At 39.9% G+C, this 9,760-nt stretch overlaps 1 protein-coding gene across 1 annotated transcript in view; it reads right to left on the reverse strand.

Moving 5' to 3' along the window:
- The window catches only part of CSTF3 (cleavage stimulation factor, 3' pre-RNA, subunit 3, 77kDa), a 51,597-nt gene extending 51,226 nt beyond the window's left edge, over positions 1–371 (reverse strand). Inside the window, exon 1 of the mRNA XM_010004272.1 lies at positions 65–371. Coding sequence (XP_010002574.1) covers positions 65–371 — 307 coding nt within the window. The remainder of the gene's footprint in view (positions 1–64) is intronic.
- Between the last annotated feature and the right edge of the window lie 9,389 nt (positions 372–9,760).

Raw genomic sequence — 9,760 nt, forward strand, 5'->3', positions numbered from 1 at the left:
TTTCTCCTCCTCCGTGCTGCGGCGGGCAGCGCTGCTTCCTGCCGCCCAGGGGAAGGGAAAGCACCGGGGTCCGCCCAGAGGGCTGCTGAGTAGGGCCCTGAAGGCCGCGGCCCGTCAGGGGCGGCTCTGTGGGCGTTTCCTCCCGTGGCTCGGGCCCTGTTTCTCGGGTGCCGCTGAGTGTTGTCGCTCTGACGGGCAGCGGGCAGGAGGCGCGAGGTGTCGGTCACTTGTAGCCTTGTGGGCTGGTCATGGGCTGTTCCGTTAAGGAAGCGCTGCCTCTTGGAACAGTCACTTCCTCGCAGCAGCCGGCAGGTTGCTCTTGGTGGGGGAACGTCAGCAATGTCTGCTGGCAGGAGAGCTATCCCTGCCATCGCACGGGAGCTCTTGTTAATCAAGGGGGCAAGTTCAAAAGACAAGCTAGAGGTCATCATCTCAAAAGACATCAAGGACAAAGGAGACAACTCCCCTTAAGGTTACTTAACTTTTTATTTTAAAAGTCTGTATATGAGAGAAGGCCTTTGAGTCAGACACTGCAGGGAAACTGTGTATTATGTGAAACAAATTGATTGAAGGAGGCTTGGCAGATAGGAAGGTGAAAGCTGACTTAGCTGCCTTCAGAACAGCAGGATAAGTGTTCTTAAAATTGTATAATACATTCATATTTATGCAGAAATACTTGAAGTAACTTGATACCAGCACTTGGTTTCTTTCTGCTTCATCTTGTGAAGTCACCTTCTTAAAACACGGTAATGTGGAAAGGGAACATAGAGAAAACACAACATGCAACCTTTTTGCTGAAGCTTGACTCCCCTCTGCCCCAAAAAAAGGGACCAGATAGTAAACACTTAATTGGCCAATCTGTGGAGTAACATTTTTCTTCTCAGAATTGAAGAATTTTCATTCTGTTACTCTTCAGAAGGGAAATACAGACATGCCCCCTATCTGGAAGTGTTCAAGGCGAGGTTGGATGGGGCTTGGTGCAACTTGTTCTGGTGGAAGGTGTCCCTGCCTGTGGCAGGGGGTTGGAACTAGATGATCTTTATGGTTCTTTCCAACCCAAACCATTCTATCATGCCTGTCAGTCTGTTTTGATAGATAATCTGTCTTGTTCTACCATTTCTTAGAGAACAGTGATTTTGTGATACAGGCTAATTTGTTGTTTCTTGTTTTAGTAAAGAGCAAAATAAGTGATGCTTAATGTCATGAAGACTTCTGCTTCTTACCTCCTATAGCCCCTTGCCCCACACAATAAAATAATGTGCTATATCTTAATCTGGTGGTGTTCTTGATTTCTGTAGTTCCATACATAGAACGGATGTTGGGAAAAATCCCAGAAATATAACTAGTGCCTATTCCTTTTCTGTCAAGTGTTCCTGGGATAGCTTGAATGAACTGCAACCTTAATGTGTGATCTTAACCCTAATGTGTTAGTGGGACAAAATGGAAAGGAGCACTAATGTACAGAAAGAGGCTTACATTTTAGATTGTTATGTATGTGTTGAACCTTACCTCTTCAGCTCGAAGAGCTTGCCTTGTATTGCAGTTAAGTGGGAGCTTTTCACAACTGTGTGGTAATGAAGATGTCTGTGATTTGGTGTTAATTGCAGAAGGTGTGGTATTACTTACAAAACCCGTGTATAAATGATAGGTTAAGTTTGAAAGTAGCTTTAAAAATGTTTCCTTGTTTTAAATTTAGATATCACAGTGTGAGCTTAATTTATGTTTTGCCTCACTGTAACTTAAATTTGAGCCTCATGCAAAAATTTCCTGGCTTTCAGTAGTGTTGCGAGTTTGTTAGTTGACCCATTTAACAGGATGATATGGAGCTTTCTTGTTGATAGTATGGGAGCAAATAATGGGGATGCAGCAGCTAAGCTTACAGTTTACAATTACTGAGCTGCTAATTCTTTCTGCCTAACTCAGGCATTGTTTCAAAATGTGGCTGTTCCTTCCCTTCCTTCTGAAGCTGTGTCATCTCCAGTGGAGTACCTCAAGGCTTCTAGCCTGAAGTAACTGGAGCAAATAGGACATGATTACAGGCCTGTCTGCTTGGGAAGGCTGTAATTTTCAGATTGTTTGTGATATCAAAGCAACAGGACATTGCTAATATGTACTATGATGTAGTGATTCATGCTTAGATCAGTAATTGACATGAAACTTAATAGCAAGCTGTGAGTTAACAAGTACACTGTTGTGGATTATACTGCTCTGGAAGGGAGTGTTGCAGAAATTGAAAACAGATCTGAAAATGAGCATGAATTGCAGGCTACTATACCTACAGTTCAGTGGTACTTAAATATTTCTGCTTGGAAAAAAAACAGACAAATTGCCTGCACTTAGAAAAAACAACTGGAAGAAAATGAGATCTTAAAATAAATAGACGTTGAACCTTAAAGGCTGCCAGGCCAAGATCTTGGCAAAGCATAAAGTGAAGCAAACATGAAAGGAAGCTGCTTCCAGAGAGTTGGGACATGGTTATCAAACAAAGCTGACATACCTGTGCTCCAAGTGATTTTACCTGTCATAGCAGATTATTTTTTAATGCTTGTTATGAAATCACACGTTCCATACAACTCTTTTAGCACAACTCTATTAACCACTAAAAACATCATTCAGAAACTTTTTTTCAACAGTATTCACTCACAGATATAATTACATCGGCTGGATTCCAGAGAGAATGTTTACAAGTCTTAGATTTCAACTGCCCTATTAATTTCTGTGTTAATGATGAGTCTCAAGCTACCTGAATGCAAAGGATGCTGGGAACTGTCCTTCTCACTCTTCCAATAATGTTGTATTATTGGAATCTGTGGACTGTGTCACCCCTCCTTTAAGATGGATTTTGGCAAACGTGAGGTGAAGACATATTGACCTGAAAACCAAGAGACCATGTCTTGCTACTGGCCTGGGCAATGGTGGGCCCTGTCATTCCTTAGCTGAGAGTTCTGCAGTGGTCAAGTATCCCTATGAAGTACCCATAATATGTCCTTTCACATTTCAATATTGACAACTCCATGGGAATTCTGTGAACAAAAAAAAAAAGGAAAGTAGTTTTATTTTAGGTTTTCATAGGCCATAATTAAGATTTAAATTCATCTTTCTGCCAAACTGGTTTTGTTCCCCATTTGACATCCACTCTTTAGAGTGAGGCGTGTCTCACAAGTTGGTTGCATCACTGGGAAAGATGAGAAAGGAAGCAAAACTCAAGCTAACAAGCTTTGCTGAGGCTGTTTGCTCAGGCTCAGCGCTGGTACTGCTGGAGTTTGTAGTGAAGAGTGAAGGAAGCAGCTAGGGGGATTTGGGCAGTGAGGAGGAACAGGCAGTAGTTCTCAGCTGAAAAGACCTATAAAGACAGGAAGGTCCATGTGTGAAGCTGTCTGCATGGGTGTGTGACTGGTAGGAGCTGTGGCATCAGATCTCTTGTCTGAGTAGTACTCTCTGAAACATTTATTTCTGGGCATTTTCTCACTCTGATCACCTTGTCGTATGCAGTGCAAAGGTCCAGAGAGTCTTTCTTTGCTCAAGCTACATGATTTACAGGTGCTGAAGTAGAAGTTGGAGCAGTGAGCCACTTGCTTGTTGTGTGAGACTGATACATGCTCTGTAGGGTTTCAAATACAGAAGACCTTAATATGTCTAAATGATGCAGCCTGGGCATGGATCTGTTGCCACTTCTATGGTGTAGGATCCAGCAGTGGTCCTGTTTATCACCAGTAGTTGAGGAGATGTCTCATTTTGTTCTGTCTGGTTTCCAGTTCATGACTTCTGTTGTCATCTTTCCTGCTTGACTACTGTAGGCCATCTGGGCATCCTACGTAGGCGTAGCCTGGGTGTGGTACCTCCAGCTGCCAGTGTCTGAGCTGGGAGCTAGCCCAGCAGAGGTTTACAGCATGGTAAGTGCAGAGAGGTGTCATGAAAGGTGTCTAGGTTACAGGAACAGAAACATAAATTATGATTGCAAGAGCAAAGGCTGAAATTCTGTTTCTCCTGTTACCAGTGAATTTGGCTTCATGATCACAGCCTGTTCTGAAACTAAAAAGAAGGGAATTGGTGACATGCATTGGCAAATGATGTGGATTAAATGTAATAGAAGGAAGTTTCTTTTTTTTGAGAATAGAGAGAAATTTGTCAGGCTTTGAAATTAGTTTACTTAAGGAGTGAAACTAATTTAGAAATTTAGTATATAAGCAGAGAACAAAGGTGAATGGGTTAGTGAAAAACTAGGGTGAATTGTAGAAAATACTTGTAGTGGACTGCATAGTTACAGTAATGTATTTAAATAGTGTAATAAGATGCTAAAATTATGGACTGAATTCTAGCCTCCCCAACATCAATTAATTTGACTGAATTGGCTATCTTTTAATGCTATTTAATACAGTATTGCATAATTTATTTTTTGTAAGCAGCTTTTTTAGCTTTCCAAGACAAGAATAAATAATCTGCATGCAGACCAAACAAGCATTTTCTAAATCTTGTTCTGTTTTTACTCTAGCATTCTTTCCCAGTGTAAGTAGTTTTCCTCTTTCTGTAACACTATTTGTTGTGGATTAGTGTTCATATTCATCAACATTTATTTATATTACCTTGTGGATTCTTTGAAAAAATTGCCATAATTAAATGAAATCTGAAGCTGGATCTCTGTTTAAGACTGTATTTTAATGATGAAACACTAAGCAGTGAAAATAGTACTGAAAGTTGTTTAAGCCAACAGGTGGATATCCCCAGAGACGGGGTTACATTGTTTTGTGAGTTTTTCTTAAGATTTGTGGACACATATTTATGGATGCACCATTTATGCTCTACATACAGCGAGTCCAACAAGTCTGGAATGTTTAGGGTGGATAGTATGTGTGCAGATCTGTTGTCCAGTACGTGCTCAGTCAGTCTCCCATATCCAGGAGCCATTTCTAGGGCGTTCCTGCATGCCTACCACCAGGCTGCAACCGTGTCCAAGTGTCTGAATTACTGAAAACTGGAGAGAGCCTGACATCCCCATTTCTGCCTGGATAAAACATCCAAGCAGAAAAATAAAAGAAATCTAGAAAAACTCAAATTGCAGAACGAAGTTTAAAAAACAAACAAATAGAACAAAAAACCCTGCACAAACAAATGAAAAACTAATCAACAGAACCACCCCCAACTGAATGATGCTATCTGTCTGTGGGCTGAGGGACAGTGGGACTCCAAAACAAGCCTTGCAGCTGGAGGGATGAAGGTGAAGGAATGTCTACAACTCCAGCAGCACGGTTCACTAATTGCAGCCTTCTCAAATTGTTGAGTGTTTGACTTTGTAACCTAAGTATTTTTGAAGTAGTTAAAATGTGTGTAATGACCTCTGTCATGGCCAGATCTCTTCCTGTGGCTTGTCCCTGTTGGCTTGTGACGACTCCGTGTCCCCAGCACTGTGACTCCCCCGGGAGGTGGCAGACAAACACCATTCCGGCTGGGCTGGAAGCTGAGCCAGGGGACAAGCAGCACGTACCTGGCTGCCGTCCAACATAGGAAAAGGCATGGCAGTAACTTCGGGTCTTTTTATGTCTAGATTACAGGACTTTTTCCACATTAGTATTTGACAACAGAAGTGGCTTTTTGTGACTCCTACTATGAGTCACAGCTTGCAATCATGAATCATTTAAAAAGTAGTTTAATTTTACCTTCTTTTAGGAAAAAGTCACATGCATCCTTTTAAGAGTATTAATACTGAAAGATAATAAGGGCAGAAAATAGAAGCATATGGAAGGAAAATAGAGGCATCAAAGGATGACTGGAAATCAAAGAGAGAACTTGCCAGTATTTAGCATAGGAGTCATCATTCAACAAATAAAAAAGGAGAACAAAGTTGGAGCAGAACATGCTTATTTGTAACTGGTGTAAGCACATGTTTGCATACCAGTGTTCAGCCTCAGTTGTTTTCTAGGTGTTTCTAGTATGCTTGCTCTGGTCTTAAATACATAGACAAAGCCTTTTCAAAACACAGTGTTGACTACAGGTATTTCTCACTTAGGATCAGTGATACAAAATCTAGTGTTAATTGTGATTATCCAATATAATGCTGCAGTGCTCTCAAAAATGCTAGCGGTTAACAGCAAATAAAAGTTAACTAACTATCTAAGCATAGTGTTGTTTGCACTCAAATGGCTTCTACTTAGCTGAATAATCCAATCATCATGAGGGTGTAAAAGTAAGTTTATAAGATATTAGCTGCTATTCATTTTCATAATATGTTGGAATATATAAACACAGAACATCACAGGTTTCCACCTCAGGCTGTTTTGGGTAGAACCCTTGTTTACTTAAATACAAGCTGTCCACAAACTAGGAAGTTCACCCTGCTGACATAAATCCTACCTATTTGAGTGCTGTGTTTGAGCAGCCTAGAGAAACAGGAAAGGTGGAACTGGCCAACCAGTCCACCTGTAATGGGGGTGGGGAGGTTGCTATGCAACTATAGTATTTAATGTTTTATTTGAAAGCTCTGCTCCAGGAAACAAGGGTTTACATAAGCATCAATCAATCTTTCTTTCTTCTGAATTAGCTTCCTTCTATTTTGAAAAAAAGCTTGCTTGTGTGATGCAGGTACATTGCAAATTTTCAGAAACCTAGAAGCAGTGTGAAAGAAACCAAAGCTTAGGGTTGTTTTAATGTCCTTATTTTAGGCAAGCTTGACTTGCAAATCTTGGAAACGCCAGTGCCCTTCTGGTGCTGGAATAGTAATCACCCCCTCCTTCAACCTTCATGGTATACAGCTTGATCCACAAAGTATTCCTTGGTTCAGTTCAGCTTCAAAACTTACTGTGACTGTGATACATGTCCCACCTTAAGCTACACTTCTGTCTCTAATGCAGCTGCTGTCAGCGTTTACAGTTTTCAAAGTTTATTTTGATGAGTAACTAATGTTTCTGACCTCTGTGCAAATCTCATATACTGGTGATGTTACCTAGCTCAGATTTAGACCTGCACACTGCACTTGGAGTAACAGCTCCCTTTGAGTGTATCCCTGTGTAAATTTACCTTGGCAGATTGCATGCTCTTTGAATCAAGGATTGTGCTTTAATATTTATCTGTAAAGCATCTGGGTACCATGGTGATCAGATCAGACAAGCAGACAGTTAAATTTGCACTTATTGTTAAATGACAATGTCCTCTTCCATAAGAAGTTGTGCTTCATGTTAACGGAACTGTGTTCTCTAGTAAAACTAGTGATTCCAAGTGTTATACAATTTTTAGTAAATTAATGGGGACACAAAGCTAAGAAGGTGCTTTTACGTTCTCTTTATTAGCTAAGCTTGTAGTTAGCAGTGAAGTTACTGCATTTAAACCTGTCATGATAATACCTCAGCTCAACCATATGCTGTAGTACAATTTGCTTTGTTTTCTGTTTTCTAAACAGCATAACACTGCACTTTGAAATCTCAATTAAAAGAAATGTCTCAGCATAAATATAGGAAAAAATATCCTTCAGGATATTTTTCAGTCTGAGAAGTATGGCCTCTTATAGGCAGCTCTAATTATATATTGATTATACTTAAATCTTGCATTACAGTTAATTTCATGTTACATTCCTACATTAGTTATTTTTTCCTTGTGTTATTTTGACAATTTTAAAATAATAATACATGGATGAGTATTTACTCTGTAACAGTCATTTCATTTTATTAGCATACAGAGGGTAATGAGGCAGAAAAGGGAATGTCATACTTATATATTAACTTTTGTTCCAAGTAGTAACTTTCCAAAGACTGTCTGGGGACAGTTCCTGGGGAAAATTCCTCCCTGGTTATAGTACACATTCTCCCATACGGTTTGTGAGTTGCTACTGCTATACAGTGAAAGAGTTATAGACCTCCATGGTAAACTGCAAAACAGACCACAAAACAGTTCTTATCATGTATTACTATAATTTTAGTTGCATATGTGTGTATATGTAAAATTATGCAAAACATAATGATCCTGCAGTGATTTAACATGAAACTCAGTGTGCCATGGATTTTTCTTAGATTTGTTGCGTCCTTGGCCAAAAATGCTTTGCCTTTATTTCTCATCATTCAGTCCTTCTCTTGCCACTCTTCTTGCAATAGTTTGTCCTGGTTTTGTTCCTTGAAGCAACAGAAAAAAAAGCTGCTCTTTATCAGAAATGTGTATCTATTCCACTGCATGAGAAACAATTTCAATGCAAATTTGGTAAAAAATGAATTAATACCACAACTTTCCTTTGTATTTTGTTAAAAATTATGACCACAGAAGGATATATGTATCCCAGCACAGTTTGGGAATGCTGTCTGCTCAGACATGACAGTAGTTTTGGGAATAATTACCTTGTTAATCCAAGCATCCATAGCTACAAACATCTTGCCAGCAGATCTGAAATGATTTAGCAGTAGTTGTTTTCACAGAATGGTACTACATGCCTTTGGGCTGTTGTTTGGATGCTAAAAGTGCCAGGGGACTTTCTCACAGAGCTGTATGGATATGAAATCTACATGGGCTCATCTTCCTGAGAGAAATACAGCCCATGTAAGAACCACTGGACTGTCAGAACAGAAATAGTTCAGTCCACGGTTCTGTGTCAGTGGAGTCTGACAAAGTTGCTGCTAATGATTTTGTGGTCTTCAGCTCTAGAACAGCTTCTGAAACACCTGCTGCTATTCCCCTGGCAGAAATGTTCCATGCTTGAGAAGCATGGAATTCTCTATCCTAGTAATTAGAGAGAACAGAATCCATTTCAATGTCGTGTAATAGCCTACCCATACATTAACTTTGTTACTGCTGGGAAATTAATTTCAGGGGCCTCCTTTGTCCCATGATCCCTGAGATGAACAGATAGGTTAACCCTGAATTTCTTTTGGGTGCACACAAGAGATAGCACAGAATGCTGTGGTCCTGTACATCTCAGAATACAAAACCAGACAGCTCTATTGATCTACATGCTGGTGAGATGGAGGGCATGGCAGCAGCATGGCAACTATCAAGGATGGGATGGTTTTACAGGGGGATACACAAGTGCTGTTGAAATGCACGTGAGAACTTACTTCTTGGTTCACATGCTGATGACTGTTGTTGAGGGAGTATGATAAGCTCACTGATGACAGGGTGCATGTGTAATTGACTGAAGGATGGCACACAACACTGTCTTGTAAGTTATGTGCTCATCAAAGAAAAGCTGAAATACAGCAGGTTTGGCTGGTTGTGTTAGACTGCTTAAGGGACTTAATGCATTGTGGATGTTATCTAGCCCAACGTGCTTTTTTGCAGCGGTATCTTTTCCTCTCAGTTTGCTTTTTTTTCTTCCTTTGCTGTATGACTCATTTCTCTAACAGGCTTTTGTTATAAGAATCTGCTGGCTTTCATAATTAATTCTATGCCTTCCTTTTTCTACTCTCCTTTTCAGGTTTGCTTTGAAAATTCCTATGTTTATAAATTAATGGGGTTTTTTTGTATTTTTCTCACAGAAGACAGCTCTCCGTACTGGTTACAGTAAAGAACTGTGCTGAAGCTATTTACCAAATCATTACATATCTTTTATTTTCCATACATGTTCAGGCCTGTAGGGGAAAACACTGCTGTGTGCACCAGAAAAATAAGAACACTGTGAAAATTTAAGTTAATACCAAGAGGTAATGAAGAAAAATGCCACTGTTTTAAATACAGTGGTAAACAGCACTTACAGTCATAACACATCTTGAAACCATGTTTACTTATCTTTTCAAAGTCCTCAGAAGAATACTATGGATTAAAAACTGTTAAGGTTTGTTTTATCCCT

Source organism: Chaetura pelagica, unplaced genomic scaffold (assembly GCF_000747805.2).
Source record: "Chaetura pelagica isolate M959 unplaced genomic scaffold, ChaPel_1.0 scaffold119, whole genome shotgun sequence".
NCBI classification, from domain to species: Eukaryota; Metazoa; Chordata; class Aves; order Apodiformes; family Apodidae; genus Chaetura; species Chaetura pelagica.